Below are 17774 nucleotides of genomic sequence, written 5' to 3'. Positions count from 1 at the left end.
CTAACTCGCACCACAACTGGAGGTCTACGTGTAAATTCCAAGATTTTTTTGCAGACTTTGGAAAAATGATTTCTTGTGGATATACAGCGTGGCATTTTATCGAGCAAGAGATTGCCCTGGAAGAAGTGCATCTTTTTACATAGCGATAAGGTAATTCATGGGTAACGAAGTAAGTGTGCTTTAGTACTTTATGAAATGTAATAAAAGAGCATGTCTGCACAACAAGTTGGTAGGATGGCGTAGTTGACGTACTGGACTATTTTTTGGATGGATGAATGAAAGAAAAAATGACTGAAAACACTTTGGGAGCAACTGATACCCGTAATTCGTTCAGACTGTCCGTCCAAAATTATTACTATATCAAATTAGTTTACCAGACTAACAACACATTACGAATAGCCCAGTCATCTGAAGTTTTGGCACTCAGAGTGGTCTCTACATATTTTTAAATGGCTCGGTATTACATTTTTCATAGTCATCTTCACGATGTGCGCAGTATACTGTTATTGCATATCTGGGACACGGGGGAAGAGTCGTTGGAAGCGAATGATTCTGCATTGATCAACAGCATGATTATGATATCCGTCTCCCAAAAGACCATGTTCCTGCAACAATTTTATTCTGTTGAGTTTAAAAAAATTTTGTGATTTTGTAAGCAAGTTTAATAAAAGTGAAGCAATTTTCAGGAATATAATGGTACCTAAATGAAGTATATTAACGAAAATACTGCACACAATTAATGAAATGCATCACTGAATTAAATAAATCAAATTGTACAAACTTTTTAGAAGTATTGAAAGCACGAGAAACTGCAGCTATATCTTATTCTTTACAGCAGCTCCTATGCATTGGTTTTAGTAGATCTATAATAACCGTCTGATGTCCTCAGCTGATGGTCTTGGGGTAACGTTCTCGCTTCCTGCGCACGGGGTCCCGGGTTCGATTCCCGACGAGGTCAGAGATTTTCTCTGCCTCGAGACCACTGGGTGTTGTGTGTTCTTCATCATCATTTCATCATCATTGATGCGCAAAGTCGCCGAAGTGGCGTCAACTAAAAAGAACTTGCAATCCGGCGGCCGAACTTCCCCGCATGGAGCCTCCCGGCGAACATTGCCATACGCTCGTTATCATTAACGGTCTGATTTGTCTTTGTAACGTTAGGCAACATGGCATTGCTATGCTTCCCGAATTTTTCCCGCTGGCATGCAGCTCTACTGTACGGTTAAATGATGATGAGATACTATTGAGTAAAATATTCCGGAGGTAAAATAATCCCCGGATCTCTGGGAGGGGACTGCTCAGGAGGAGATCGTTATCAGGAGAAAACAAAATGTCATTCTACGGATCTACACAGAGTACGCGAAAGAACTTGCCCCCCTTCTAACAGCCGTGTACCGCAAGTCTCTAGAGGAACGGAGAGTTCCAAATGATTGGAAAAGAGCACAGATAGTCCCAGTCTTCAAGAAGGGTCGTCGAGCAGATGCGCAAAACTATAGACCTATATCTCTTACGTCGATCTCTTGTAGAATTTTAGAACATGTTTTTTGCTCGCGTATCATGTCATTTCTGGAAACCCAGAATCTACTATGTAGGAATCAACATGGATTCCGGAAACAGCGATCGTGTGAGACCCAACTCGCCTTATTTGTTCATGAGACCCAGAAAATATTAGATACAGGCTCCCAGGTAGATGCTATTTTTCTTGACTTCCGGAAGGCGTTCGATACAGTTCCGCACTGTCGCCTGATAAACAAAGTAAGAGCCTACGGAATATCAGACCAGCTGTGTGGCTGGATTGAAGAGTTTTTAGCAAACAGAACACAGCATGTTGTTATCAATGGAGAGACGTCTACAGACGTTAAAGTAACCTCTGGCGTGCCACAGGGGAGTGTTATGGGACCATTGCTTTTCACAATATATATAAATGACTTAGTAGATAGTGTCGGAAGTTCCATGTGGCTTTTCGCGGATGATGCTGTAGTATACAGAGAAGTTGCAGCATTAGAAAATTGTAGCGAAATGCAGGAAGATCTGCAGCGGATAGGCACTTGGTGCAGGGAGTGGCAACTGACCCTTAACATAGACAAATGTAATGTATTGCGAATACATAGAAAGAAGGATCCTTTATTGTATGATTATATGATAGCGGAACAAACACTGGTAGCAGTTACTTCTGTAAAATATCTGGGAGTATGCGTGCGGAACGATTTGAAGTGGAATGATCATATAAAATTAATTGTTGGTAGGGCGGGTACCAGGTTGAGATTCATTGGGAGAGTGCTTAGAAAATGTAGTCCATCAACAAAGGAGGTGGCTTACAAAACACTCGTTCGACCTATACTTGAGTATTGCTCATCAGTGTGGGATCCGTACCAGATCGGTCTGACGGAGGAGATAGAGAAGATCCAAAGAAGAGCGGCGCGTTTCGTCACAGGGTTATTTGGTAACCGTGATAGCGTTACGGAGATGTTTAATAAACTCAAGTGGCAGACTCTGCAAGAGAGGCGCTCTGCATCGCGGTGTAGCTTGCTCGCCAGGTTTCGAGAGGGTGCGCTTCTGGATGAGGTATCGAATATATTGCTTCCCCCTACTTATACCTCCCGAGGAGATCACGAATGTAAAATTAGAGAGATTAGAGCGCGCACGGAGGCTTTCAGACAGTCGTTCTTCCCGCGAACCATACGCGACTGGAACAGGAAAGGGAGGTAATGACAGTGGCACGTAAAGTGCCCTCCGCCACACACCGTTGGGTGGCTTGCGGAGTATCAATGTAGATGTAGATGTAGATGTAGATCGGATTGCGGAGTGTTAGATCCCTTAATCGGTAGGTAGATTAGAAAATTTAAAAAGAGGACTGCATAGGTTGAAGTTAGATATAGTGGGAATTAGTGAAGTTCAGTGGCAGGAGTAACAATACTTCTGGTCGGATGAATACAGGATTATAAATACAAGATCAAATAGGGGTAATGCAGGTGTAGGTTTAATAATGAAGAAAATTAGAATGCAGGTAAGCCACTATGAACAGCATAGTGAACGCATTATTGTAACCAAAAATACACGAAACCAACACCCACAAAAGTAGGGCGAGGTTATATGCCAACTAGCACCGCAAATGATGGAGAGATTAAAAGAATGTATGATGAGATAAAAGAAATTATTCAGACACATAAAGGAGAGAAAAATTTAATTAACATTGACTGGGCGAAAGGAATGGAAGAGGAAGCCGCCTGGTAGAATGTTGCACAGAACATTATATAATCACCGCTAACACACTGTTTAAGAACTACGAAAGAAGACTGAATATGTAGAAGACGCCAGAGGACACTTCAGGATTTCTGGTTGATTATGCAATGGTAAGACAGAGATTTCGGAACCAGATTTTAAACTGTAAGACACTTCCAGGGCCATAAATGATCTCTGACCACAGTTTGTTGGTTATGAAGTATAGATTAAAACTGAGGAAATTGCAAAAAGGTACGAAGTTAAGGAGATGGGACGAGGATAAGTTGAAAGAACCAGAGGTTGAGAGTTTCAGAGAGACTATCAGGCAACGACTGACTGAAACTGGGGAAAGGAATACAGTAGAAGGCGAATGGGTCAATTTGAAAGATGAAGTAGTGAAGGGAGCAAGGATCAATTAGGTAAAAAGAGAAGTGCTAGTAAAAGTCCTTGGATAACACAGGATATACTGAATTTAGTTAATGAAAGGACAAAATATAAAAATGCAACAAATGAAGCAAGCAAAAGTGAATACAGACGTATAAAAAAATAAGACTTGCAGAAAGTGCACAAATCGCTAGAGGACACACAGAAGCATGTATAAGAAAGGGTAAGGTAGATACCGCCTATAGAGACTTAAAGAGTGTTTTGGAGAAAAGAGGAGCAGCTGTTTGAACATCAAAAGTGCTAAACAAAGAAGCGAAAACTGAAAGATGGAAAGAATATACAGAGGTGCTACGTGAGGGAAAAAGACTTGGAGGCAGTATTATAGTAAGCGAAGCAGAACTAGATGATAATGGAATGGGAGATCTTATACTGCGTGAATAATTTGATAGAGCAGTGAAAGACCTAAGTTGAAACATGGCCCTTGGAGTAGACGACATTCTCTCACAACTACTGATATCCTTGAGAGGGACAGCCATGACCAAACTATTCCACCCAGTGTGCAAAATGTGTAAGGTATCTTCAGAAGCCCAAGAATAATGTAATAATTGCAATTCCAACGAAAGCAGTTGCTGATAGGTGAGAAAATTACCATACTATCAGTTTAATGAGTAGTGGTTGCAAAATACTGACATGAATTATTTACAGAAGAACGGAAAAGCTGGTAAAAACCAGCATTGATGAAGATCAGTATGGCTTCGGAGAAATGTAGGAGCACGCGAAGCAATGCAACCCTATGACTTCTCTTAGAACATAGGTTATCCTACGTTTATAGTATTTGTAGACTTAGAGAAAGCTTTTGACAATGCTGGCTTGAAAACACTCTTTGAAATTCTGTGGTAGCAGGGGATAAGTACAGGGAGCGAAAGGTTATTTACAACTTGTTGAGAAACCCGACGGCAGTTATAAAAATCGAAGGGCTTGAAAGGGAGACAACGTTTGAGAAGGGAGCTAGACAATGTTATAACATATTTCTGACATTATTAAGTCTATACAATGAATAAGCAATAAAGGAAACCAAAGAAAAATTTGAAGAAGTTCAGCGAGAAGAAATAAAAACTTTGAAGTTTGCCGATAACATTGTAATTCTGTCAGAAAAAGCAAAGGACTTGGAAGAGCAGTTGAACGGGACAGTGTCTTGGAAAGGACATAAGATGAACATCAACAAAATCAAAAACAATTTAATCAGGCGATGCTAAGGGAATTAGATTAGGAAATGAGACGCTAAAAGTAGGAGATGAGTTTTGCTATTTAGGCAGCAAAATAACTGATGATGGTCGAAGTAGAGAGGATATAAAATCACAAAGCATAAAAAGCATTTGTGCAGAGGGGAATTTTGTTAACATCGAATATAAATTTAAGTGTTAGGAAGGCATTTATGAAGGTATTTGCGGGATTAGCCGCGCGGTCTAAGGCGCTGCAGTCATGGACTGTGCGGGTGATTCCGGCGGAGGTTCGAGTCCTCCCTCGGGCATGGGTATGTGTGTTAGTTCTTAGGATAATTTAGATTAAGTAGTGTGTAAGATTAGGCACTGATGACCTTAGCAGTTAAGTCCCATAAGATTTCACACACATTTGAACATTTTATGAAGGTTTTTGTCTGGAGTGCTGCCTTTTACGGATGTGAAACGTAGACAACAGGCACTTCATACGAGAAGAGAATAGAAGCTTTTCAAGTGTTGTGCTACAGAAGAATGCTGAAGATTAGGTGAGTAGATCACGTAATTAATCAGGATGTACTGAATAGAACTGGGGAGAAAAGAAACTTGTGACACAACTGGACTACATGAAGCGGTCGGTTCATAGGGTGCATTCTGAGACATCATGGAAACTTCAATTTAGAATAGGAGGGATATGTGAAGACTGAAAATTATAGAGGGAAACTAAGAGATGAATACAGTAAGCAGGTTCAAAAGGATGTAGGTTGGAGCAGTTATTCGGAAATGAAGAGGCTTGTAGAGGATAGAGTAGTAATGAGAGCTCCTTCAAACCAGTTTTCGGACTGAAGACCACAACAATAACAACAACAACGACACAGGTCATCAGATTTTATTTGCTCTTCCTAAAGAGTATAAATTATTTAATATAAATAAATGAAAAAGGGATATAATTAAGAATTGAGAAAATATCTCTTGGGTTGTTGTTACAATTATACTTCGCATTTTCTTGATTTGAGTGAAGCAAACTCACTGATATAACCATTGAAGTCAAGTTTAGCAGCTATGTTGCGTTCTATCGACACAATAGTTTGTTCCCAACTATCGACCTTAAGTAGTTTTTGATCATCCCTAATTTGCTGATTACCGTTCACGATACACTGCAGTAACTAGAACTGCCATAAATATCCTAGAAGCTTAGTGGTAGACGTTTGTTTATGATGCTACTTGGACTACATGACTAGAAATGACACTGTGGCAACATCGTGCGTTTACAGTCGTATGTCGAGTGAACGGCTTTTTCTTGTGGGCAGAAAAAAGGAACACGAGGTGTAAGAGAGTCATGTATCTCCTCCGGTTCGTTCTTGAACTGTCATTTTTCCTTGTCTGTTTTTGGGCTCTCTCTGTTCCTGTGCTTCTGGCGGGGACCTACCTCGCCACCCCCTCGGTACCGTCTTGCTTGTGGAATCTTCGCTTCTGATACAATTACTCGTAAGTGTACACTAAAGTAATCGATCTGGCGACATATTAAGCGTGAAATTACAAATTGACAGGGAACATGCAGGTTGTTTCGAAAGAAACATACTTGCTGTAAGAAAAATAGCGGTATTCGTAATAAATCTATTGTAACTTCTGATCTAAAATACATATATCAGTTTAGTCGAAGTCTCTAACTAACCTGTCTTCACAATCTGTTCGATTAGAAGCTGTCACATCTTTGACGTCACTTGCTGGAAGCTTCAGTTTTTTTCGTGGATGCCTTTCAAAGACGTAATGACGGTTAGGACAATCCCTCTCGATGCGGCTAGCTGCAACCAAGAAGAATATACTATGAAATGAACAAATGAATGAAAAACCATTTATACTTCACTAATTTTTGTGAGGGTGGTTCTCCAAAGCTACCAAGTACTTGATAAAGATAGACATGACCGCCAACAGACATATAGACACATAGCATTTGGTATGTGGTGCAAGACAGTGTATACACTACATCAAATATGTTCTGATTATAAAGCATGCTTGACTATTATAAGATGAACGAAAGGGGGTAGTAGAGACAATGATACAAGCAAATAATCCGTATAAAAGTAGGTCCGATAACGAATGGTTTCCCCCATGCGCCGTATGCACAAGCGCAGTCACGTCAGTGATACAACCCTGTTAATGTCTTCAAGGTCACTCTTCACGTCACCAGTGAAAGTAAAGTATTCAACTAACCAACAGTGATGTGCCAGCCGCGAAGCTGCAGCATAAACTTAGCCTTACAGTCCAGGTACCGGTTCCTACAGTGAACAGCAACCGCAATGCGCACAAGTAGAATTTGAAGCGGTTGGCGTGGCTCCACACACATTTTCAAACGACAAAATGGTCGACATCCATCTCATATAATAGCGTGCAAATGGTAATGCACGTGAGGCAGCACGATTGCGAAGCGCATGTTCAGAGTAGACTGTCAGACAGCAGCGTGTCCCGTCTGTATCTGCGCGAGACCAGTTCTTTCAAACCCAACATACAATATGTAGGTAGACCAAGAACAATGTCGACACCACGATAGCGGGAGTGTGTATTACATCAAGTGTGTGCGGGCACAGTTACCAGAAGGATTGTTGCAGCAGAACGCGTTTCGCCCTTCATCATATGGCGGATATTAGATAAAGGACTGTTATACACATATCACGTACAAAATGTGCAGTCACTGGTCGCACCTGGCTCTTCAGTCAGGGTTGTCTTCTATCAATGGATCCTTGTACAATGTGGGAATGATACACAGTTCCTCGCGTACTTGTTGTTTACAGATGAAGCACGCTTTATCGAGATGGTATTATGGGCATCCACATCACACACGTTTGGGTTTATGGAAACCCTCATACAACCATTGAGGTCGCACATCAGCGGAGACTCTCCATTAACGTTTGAGAAGGTGTCGTTGGTGTTCGGTTGATGGGGCCACATTTCCTGCGTGGCCAGGTACCCCGACTTGGACCCTTTGGATTTTTTTGTGTGGTTTAAAAGCTTTGGTGTATTCTAGTCCCGTTGATAGTTTCGACGAACTCTGGGAACGCATTTTGGATGGTTGCCAATGTATTCGGAACACGCCTGAGATTTTTGAACGTTTACGGCCAACTATGATGAAACATGCTGAAACTATCCTTCACATGAACGGTTGCCACGCGAAATACTAGTAAAGTGTTTGTTCTCAAGTGCATATCTGCAGTTTGCATCCTTGGGGACTCTGTTATAATGTGCTCACGTCGTGTAGGGGAAAAAGGAATCCACTGGTTTCCGGACCTGTGTCTATTAGAATTGTTTACTTATTTCCTGGTCCTCTGCTCGGCCCTTTCGTTTGTACTTATAATAGAAAACACTCTGTATAATGACGTAAATGCTTACTGTAAAGTTCCCCAGTCCCACACTATTATCATAGTACGCCAATTTTACAAGTACGTTTACAGAAACTTTCTATAATGCTTACTGCTTCACAATATATGATGGCATTCGCTCATCCTTGCAAGCCAGTATGATTTGATTATCTCAACAAGAAGATGACTACAATATAGAAACTAGACATGAATAAATACTCTTACTACAGTTTCTTGGCGGTCATGCTTTCTTTTTTCATTTATATTTTGTGGATTCCTTCTATAGAATAATATCAAACTTTCAGGATCCAAATTATATCACAGGACATTGATGTTACAATAGTAATTTCATTGTCAACACTCTCTCAACAGCTTTAGACTTTGGAGAAATCTAATGAACAAGACGTGAAGAATGGATCCATTTCATTTTCACGCTGTAAATACAAGAAATAGTTTTACAAAACTTAACTGTTACCAGATAAGGTATAAGGAATATTAAAAACGAAAGTATTACTAGCATAATTACTTACACATCAAGCACACTTCAGTGAAGTGTACACTATTCGGTACTAAGACAAGGTTCCCGATACCCTCTGGATGAGCTTGTTCTCTCGTTAAATAACACGTTGATTCTTCATACTCTGATGATCCACTGAACGAAGTAATACGATTTCCTGCTTGGAAGTCAAATGATGTGCAAGTCCTGACTAAATTGTTCGTAGCAGTCCGATCTCGTAGGCACAAATCCTGGCATTTCTCTAAAACCTTGAATGGCGGCAACGTATCTCTCACCTGTAAAACAAATATGATAATACTGATAATGAAACTAGGCTTTATTTGAAATTAACAAAAAGCTGTTAACAAACATTTTAACAGTGACACATGACGATTTTTCATATATAAATGCACTGCGCACAGATATTCAGTGGTCTGTACAGTGTGGATAATTCTATACATTCTTCAAGTCTGCTAGGAATTCTCCTTGTGAGCGACAAAAAAAGTAATCTTCACCTGAGCAAATATCAGAACAAAAGCACTAGCGCTATTTCAAAATATGACTTCAAATGGACACACAGCTCATTCTCAAAAATCTGTGTTTACATTGTAGATACCTACTGGTCTATCACGGATGTAGGCGTGGCTTTACCGCAACCATAGGGAGCGTTGAAATGTTGTGGTATACCTTCCCAAATAATCGGTAGTACAGATATACCATCAACCAAAGGGTGTAATAAATATTGGAAATATTAAATCATGTAGTTTGACCAAATTTAGCAATTTTACGGTCTTTTCAGAGACGCTCAGTTTAATAGCTACATATGCTAAATTTTGCACTAAGATATTAGTGCAACTGAAAACTGCCCCACGAAAATAATATTTTGTTACAGTTCTTATTTTAGATGTTATGGACGTTTTTATGATTTTTCTTGTCTTTTCAAGTAAACAATATAGGTTAAGCACTAGATACACTTAAGCTACGGAAGAGGCTTTTAGGTACGAAATGGAGAAGATAATTTAGTTACGTTATGTAAAATTGGAGCTTTTTAAATTAAATATTTCAGTTTCCAGTCATCCACTGTCCAGTGCCGTCGCACTTTACACAACTTCAGCTGTCGCTTAGGACAGGAATATGTGGCTTATGAGGAGCTGCTCAGCCATTTTACCCCATTCTTCTTAACGCTCTACGCATAGTCAACACGCTAGCCGGACTGCTGGTATCATTTTGGAGCTCATGAGTGATTTTTTCCATTGATTTCATACCTTTTTTTACAACCACCGTCCGCAATACTCGACGGTCAGTACATGAGGTCTGCCTGCTCTTGTTTGTTTTCACTTCACAAAAACATCAGCAACAGTCGACTTGGACAGCTTTAGAGGGGTTGACATGTCCCTGGTGATTCTTTACTGAGGTGGCATTCAATGACTAGTCCACATTCGAAGGCACAGAGTTCTCATGTTACTGCTTCTGTACTGACAACAAAATACTCCACCCTTCCCTCCTGTTATACTGACGGTCCGGCTTTCGTAAAATCTAATAGTTCCGCATCTCTCGGAGTGTACTGATACTTTTGATCAGGTAGTGTAGGAGTGGTACTGCTGACCAGCCCTCAGCTCGTGAAGATTGGGGCTGCCAAACCTGTACTCTGCCGAAGCTGGATGTAATTTTCACCGTCTTGATAAGCCCTGTGCGTTTACCGCCGAATGTTCGGGTTTTAATATAGTCCTGCCGGTTCGGAACACATCGGCCTTTCGTTGAAAGTACAGCGACGATAGCTTTCAGCTCATGAGTTTCCTTTTAAAGATTCTGTGTTACTTAATGGTTTCTCTTCCCTTACAGGTTTATTCTGTACTTTCAGTATGAAACTTTCTATAAATGCATTTTTCAGTTCTGACCACTCCAGATATTTGGTCTCTTCTATTCTGAAAGATTTGCAGTAGGTTCTCGAATTAGTTTACAATTTAATTTCCACGCTTGATAGATTTATTTGAAAACCGGTTTGGAGGTGTTATTCCACTAGAAATATAATGTTTTCTTTCTTTTGATTTCCGTGAGCTCTATGCAGAGCTCACTCAGACGTATTTTATATTCATTACATTCATATTCGCTTGGGAGAACCCTTTTCAGGAACTCCGTGCTCGCTTTAGTTTTTTCGGTGTCAAAGATTGTATCTGTTTATGAGCCTTCCTAGTTTGTGGGTATGAAATGAGACAAGACTACATTTTCATCTTTCTTGCTTCATTTTGGTAGAGATTGCGACTTGGTCTATTTAGAACTTCTCGTTATTTTGGATGGGGGATCTGCTATTGAAACATATGGAAGAAAACTTAAACTCTCATGAACAGGAAAGGAAGATAGCTACCCACTATGAAAAACAAATGCATCAAAATAGAGTTTTTAACAAGAAAAAAATGATACTAACATTGTGGTTCCATCGTCCTGGCAAGACTTTTTCTTCCATAGAGCCGGCCGGAGTGGCCGTGCGGTTCTAGGTGCTACAGTCTGGAGCCGAGCGACCGCTACGGTCGCAGGTTCGAATCCTGCCTCGGGCATGGATGTGTATGATGTCCTTAGGTTAGTTAGGTTTAATTAGTTCTAAGTTCTAGGCGACTGATGACCTCAGAAGTTAAATCGCATAGTGCTCAGAGCCATTTGAACCATTTTTCTTCCAGAGTGACTGCTACTTCATCCTCTCTCTGTGGTGTAACTGCGACACAGGATAAGGGGGAGAGGTAAAGTTTTGCATCCCCGATAGTGAGATAAGCTGGAGGAGGAAGGGAAAGTGAATTAGCCGTAGCCTTTTAAACAGAACCATCCACGTATTCTCCTAAAGTAATTTAGGGAAATCACTGAAACCCTAAATCTGACTGAACGGCGTTTGAATCCCACTAATCTCATATACTAGTCCAATGTACACTACTGGCCATTAAGATGACGTGCTACACACGCGTGTAATGAGGAGAAATGCGTACCATCACGTTTCCGACTTTGATATAGGTCGGATTGTAGCCCATCGCGATTGCAGTTTATCGTATCGCGACATTGCTGCTCGTGTTGGTTGAGATCCAATGACTGTTAGCAGAATATAGAAACGGTGGGTTCAGGAGGGTAACGCGGAACGCCGTGCTGGATCCCAACGGCCTCATATCGCTAGCAGTCTAGATGACAGGCATCTTATCCGCATGGCTGCAACGGATCGTGCAGCCACGTCTCTATCCCTGAGTCAACAGATGGGGACGTTTGCAAGACAACAATCATCTGCACGAACAGTTCGACGACGTTTGCAGCAGCATGGCCTATCATCTCGGACACCATGGCTGTGGTTATCCTTGACGCTGCATCACAGACAGGAGCGCCTGCGATGGTGTACTCAACGACGAACCTGTGTGAACGAATGGCAAAACGTCATTTTTTTCGGATGAATCCAGGTTCTGTTTACAGCATCATGATGGTCGCATCCGTGTTTGGCGACATCGCTGTGAACGCACATTGGAAGCGTGTATTCGTCATCGCCATACTGGCGTATCACCCGGCGTGATGGTATGGGGTGCCAGTGGTTGCATGTCTCGGTCACCTCTTGTTCGCATTGACGGCACCTTGAACAGTGGACGTTACATTTAAGATGTGTTACGACCCGTGGCTCTACCCTTCATTCGATCCCTGCCAAACCCTACATTTCAGCAGGATAATGCACGACTGCATGTTGCAGGTCCTGTACGGGCCTTTCTGGATACGGAAAATGTTCGACTGCTGCCCTGGCCAGCACATTCTCCAGATCTCTCACCAATTGAAAGCGTCTGGTCAATGGTGACCGAGCAACTGGCTCATCACAATACGCCAGTCACTGCTGTTGATGAACTGTGGTATCGTGTTGAAGCTGCATGGGCAGCTGTACCTGTACACGACATCCAAGCTCTGTTTGACTCAATGCCCAGGCGTATCAAGGCCGTTATTACGGCCAGAGGTGGTTTTTCGGGGTACTGATTTCTCAGGATCTATGCACCCAAATTGCGTGAAAATATAGTCACATGTCAGTTCTAGTATAATATCTTTGTCCAATGAATACCTGTTTATCATCTGCATTTCTTCTTGGTGTAGCAATTTTAATGGCCAGTAGTGTATTAATCGCCTTGTTTGGAGTATTGCGATGGCGGAGAGTCACCGTACAGCTCTTCCAGTGAATAACATTGGCAGAGCTGCTGCTTCTCGTTCAAATACCATCTAAGCTGTCGTTACGAGACTGTGGATCCCGTTTCAGACCTCTCATTAAAGGAATATCCCTGGTGGTATCGGAGATCGACACCGAGTCCCCATCTTAGTAATCAGATACGCCAACCGTTCAGTCACAGGGGTATGGTATCTGTTACACAAGATGTGGCTAAAATGGAATGATTAATTATTTATAACTGATGCAGGTATAGAAAGAAATGAGTGGCTTAATTATGTCAAATCTAGAAAAAAAATTAAAATGGGAGGTTTTTACTTCGTTACAAATATCTTGGAAATGCGGTCGCAGTTGAGAGTAGTAGCGCCGTTAGATGACGTCAGAGAGGCCCGGCAGGCGGAAGTGGAAGTGCGCCTATTGATGAGTTCACTTCCGGGCGCGCCCTACAGCGGGACAGCCCGCGATTCTTCCGTGGATGCTGTAGGGAGGAGCCGCGCAACGGCAGTGGGAAGAGCACAGTAGCGGAAAAAGTTTACGATGGGTTTGTTTATAAACAACTTTTCTGCTACCAGTCACTGTTTTGTTTTATTCATATTTTACACGACGCGTTTGGGGAATGATACGCATTTTCCAGTGTGTTTTCTCTGTGTACTATGCCATTTTTACATTGTCTCCGATATGTAAGGTTCTGTTTTGTTTTATTGACTTTACTGCACTTTATAAAAAACGCACAAATTTTAGTTAGTTATCGATTTTTTGTATATATTTAGTGTCGAAATTTAGAAGAACTTGTTCTTACAGTTTTCTTATGGTCCATTTGCGCAGAGTCTCACACATGTTAAACATCACACATAATTTTCAGTGCAGGGTGTACATCGAGAATAACTTACATAAACAAACAGTTACAAAGATGAGTTTAGATATAGTTGACATAGATAATGTTACAGGTGTTCCACAGATTATGATACTCTTTTATACAGAGGGTACTTATCTTAAAAGTATGGATCATAATTTGCTTATATCTATTTTTTTACAGTGCTGCTTATTTCTATGTGTTACTATTTTTATTTAAGTAGATTGTCAAAGAATCTAAAGAGATTCACTTATTGATTTTCAAGTTTACCATTTAACATTTTGTCTTCATATTTTCTGTAATGTGAATATATCTCCAGTTCTTGTAACAAACGGAGTTTACGCTCTTTATTTAGTCGGTGGAGTACTTTGAAAATTTTCTCTACTTTTACAAATGGGTGCCCTGTATTAATTTTGTGTGTGGCTATTACTGGTGTCTATCTGTTGTGTGTGTAGGCTTTAATGCGCTCTCTGTACCTGGTGTTGAAATTTCGGCCTGTTTGTCCTAAGTTGACTGTGGAACACCTGTAACATTTTCTCTGTCAGCTACGTCTCAAATCATCTTTGTAACTGTTTATGTAAGTTATTCTCGATGTACATCCTACACTAAAAATTGTTTGTGATGTTTAACATGTGTGAGACTTTGCACAAGGGGACAATAAGAAAGTTGTAAGTGCCGGTTTTCCAAATTTCGCCACTAACTAAGTACAAAAAAATAGGTAACTAACTAAAAATTGTGCGTTTTTTTATATATTGAAATAAAACCAATAAAACAAAACAGAATTTCACAGAACGAAAACATTACATAAAAATGGCAAAGTACAAAGAGAAAACATACTTGAAAATGGGAATCATTTTCTGAAACGCGCCGTGTGAAATATGTATAAAAGAAAATAGTGACTGGTAGCAGAAAAATTATTTATAAACGAACTCATTGTTTTCACAGTCGCAGGCTTTCACAGAAACCATGAACAATTAGCAAAATCAGATCATAAGTTCAGCACCAAAGGTTTGGGGGAGGGGACCAAACAGCAAGGTCATCGGTCCCAGCGTATTAGGGAAGGAAATCGGCCGTACCCTTTCAAAGGAACCATCCCGGCATTTTCCTAAAGTGATTTAGGTAAATTACGGAAAACCTAAATCAAGATGGACAGATGAGGGTTTGAACCGTCGTCCTCCCGAATGTGAGTCCACTGTGCTAACCGCTGCGGCACTTCACTCGGCCCAGTGCCACAGTTAGTTAACCAGTTTCGCACCTAAAATACGAATTTTACCGTTGAAAGACGTCCATAAGAACTTTTTGTAAGCGCAAAAGCGCAAAAGAAAGGCTCAAAACTAATTTTTCTGTAAAAATGAGAAAAAACAGTCACTGGTGGAAGTATTGCAGTTGACACGCTTCTTTGGTGGTAGTAAACTTTTAGTTTTGACAGAAATGTCAACGCAACGCAAAAATAGAGTAAGCCTGTGAGATTGAAAGGTAAAACAAATCCGGATGTAATCGCACGCTACGGTAACCACCCGTTGCTCTGGGACGCGGAAGAAACGCGTCCTATACAGATTCTCATATAACGGGCACGTTCCTAATGTCCGTCTCTATAACCCACACATGGACATTTAAATCAAGAAAACACGCAGGATAGTGATATACCGATTCAGCAGACCCCATGGTTAGGACATTGGCTTGTTTTCGAGTGAATGCTGGTATAGTTCCTTTGAATAGGCCACGGGCTAGTTCCTTTTCTCTCCTTGAGTTAAGCTAGTGCCCTGTTTCCAGTGACGTCACAGTTGATGTGTCGTTAAGCTCCAATTTTCTTTCAGAATAGAATTACATGAAACGCAGGCTAATAGCGTACCTGATAGTTACCCCTACAGATTAAGACGACGTGGCGTCAGGGAAGGCATCAGACTACAGAAACAAGTGGAGAGTAGAAATGGGAAATGTTGTAACTGCCAACCCCCACATTTATCAGAAGAATCAAAGAACAATGTATCTCCTATCTCCTTTACATCACTAGAATTACAAGCAATGGGTTCGTAACTTTAGTGGAGTCAACACTCTCGTGTAAACCTTGCGGAACAGAGGCCTTGCTTATCTTTCTTCATATCTCTGTAACTGCAAATTCTCTGTCGCAAGTCAAAAAGCTGTGCCCATTCACCAAAAACCTGTGTGTTATCTCTTCAAACCATTCCGGGCATAATGGCGCATGTCATTTGGAACTGAACTGAGAAGCACTGCTTGGCAATAGGACAATGCGCCATCTATTAATGAATGTTTGAAACATTTTCTCTATGATTTGACACATGGAACAAATCTAGGGAGATGCAACAGTGTACCGAGAACGCAATGGCACTAAAATTTTTTTATTTATTTATTTTTTAACGGCACAGAACGTTTTCAGTGTCCACTCTTGAAGTGTCATAACTAAGATGAGAACAGGTTTTTCAAGAGTAGAAACAAAATAAAGATAGGAAGATGTAGAGAAAACTCATGCATCGCGGATTAAGTTAACAACTTACAATGTAACTGTCAGATCGTTTAACACAAATTATTTGATAAACTTGACGCAAGCTGGGTTTTGCGAAACTCTAACAAATAGCACTAGTATACTGGAAAAGAGCGGATATATATGTATGGGCGCGCGTCAGATAAACCAATTTAAAAACGCTAAGTAATTAGGACGTAACACAACAAAGGAAAAGACGAATCGTGACACGTGGTCTTTGAAAGTCAACTGCGTGAATATATATCGTCACCCACGATGTCGTAGGGCTTACGTTATCCCACATCTTTGTCTCCTGCAGCACCTGAAGAAGTCGACTGTTTTCTCCATTAACTTGTGGACCAGTTCGTGATATTTCCTTGCTCTCTCAGATCGGATTCATTTCAGCTCCTACAAAATACTAGATTAGTGCATAAATTCGAAACGTTTTTGTTTTGCATATTGATATTTCGGTTGTTGTGGGTTTAATTATCGATTGCCATGGTTTATTTGTAGTTCACTGTTGCTTTTTGAGTTTACGTGTTACCATTTTGTCATCTGGAAATAGTGCATATGCTGTGGACGCTAGGAAATGGAGTGCCAAGTAGAGATATTGGAACATTTCCGACATATTCTTCTGTCTGAGTTCAATAGGAGAGCAGCGGAGGCAGCCAGAAACATTTGCACCGTGTATGGGGACAATGTCGTTGGGCAGACTACCGCAAGAAAACTGTTTTCTCGTTTTCAGAAGAATCGTTTTGACACTAGTGACTCTCCACATTCAGGAAGACCTCCCGGGTTTGATTAATATAGTTTAAAGGCATGAATCCACATTGATCCCCGTCAGTGTCCTCGAGAACTGGTAAATGTGATGAACTGTGATCATTCCACCATCGGGCGACATTTGCATGCAATGCCAAAGGTTCAAAAATCGTGTTCACGGGTACTACATGGTCTAAGCCAAAATCACAGAAATCAGCAGTTGGCCATATGTGCATCTCTGCTTGCTCGTTATCAGAAAAGAAAGGAATGATTGAGCCCAAACAAAGCAGCAACTCCCCATACAAAAACCTCCGCACATCCACAGAAGACAAAGCTATGCACCTGGTGGAAGTGCGACAGTGTGGTGAACTACGAATTACTTCACCGAGATGTAACCATCACTGCTGGTATTTATTGTCACCAACTGAGACGTTTTGCAGACGCAATCACGCAATCTACGACAACGACCAGGAAGATAGCGGGAAGTGACGCTACTCCACGATAACACCTGCCTGCATTTTCCTTTTTTTTAAAAAGGAGAATTTGGATTGGAGGTCATTCCGCAATGCGCACCCACCTTATTCACCTGACCATGCACCCTCAAATTTTCGTCTTTCCGCTGTCAGTCGAACACTTTCAAGAAACTTCCTTTCCGAATGAAAATGCGTTCCGAACATGGTTTGACGAGTTCTTCGTCTCAAAACCACCTAGTTCCTACTCTCGAAAAGTTACTCCAGTATTGGCAGGCTGTTGTAAATAGTGAAGGAGAATATATTATTGATGACTAAAGTCTCTGTTATGTGTATTTGTTGTCTTCGCCAGAGTTATGAAAAAACG

The 17774-nt window shown here is 41.0% G+C and overlaps 1 protein-coding gene across 1 annotated transcript in view; it reads right to left on the bottom strand.

Moving 5' to 3' along the window:
- LOC126470011 (uncharacterized) overlaps positions 1-17774 on the bottom strand; it is a 169321-nt gene that overhangs the window by 108340 nt on the left and 43207 nt on the right. The window contains exons 3-4 of the mRNA XM_050097489.1: positions 8710-8971; positions 6499-6628 (exon numbers count right to left, since the gene is read on the bottom strand). Of these exons, the coding sequence (XP_049953446.1) occupies positions 6499-6628; positions 8710-8971 (392 nt within the window). The remainder of the gene's footprint in view (positions 1-6498; positions 6629-8709; positions 8972-17774) is intronic.

Source organism: Schistocerca serialis, chromosome 3, assembly GCF_023864345.2.
Source record: "Schistocerca serialis cubense isolate TAMUIC-IGC-003099 chromosome 3, iqSchSeri2.2, whole genome shotgun sequence".
Taxonomy (NCBI): domain Eukaryota; kingdom Metazoa; phylum Arthropoda; class Insecta; order Orthoptera; family Acrididae; genus Schistocerca; species Schistocerca serialis.
Note: the sequence above shows the minus strand (reverse complement) of the source record. Positions and strands in the feature narration are given on the sequence as shown.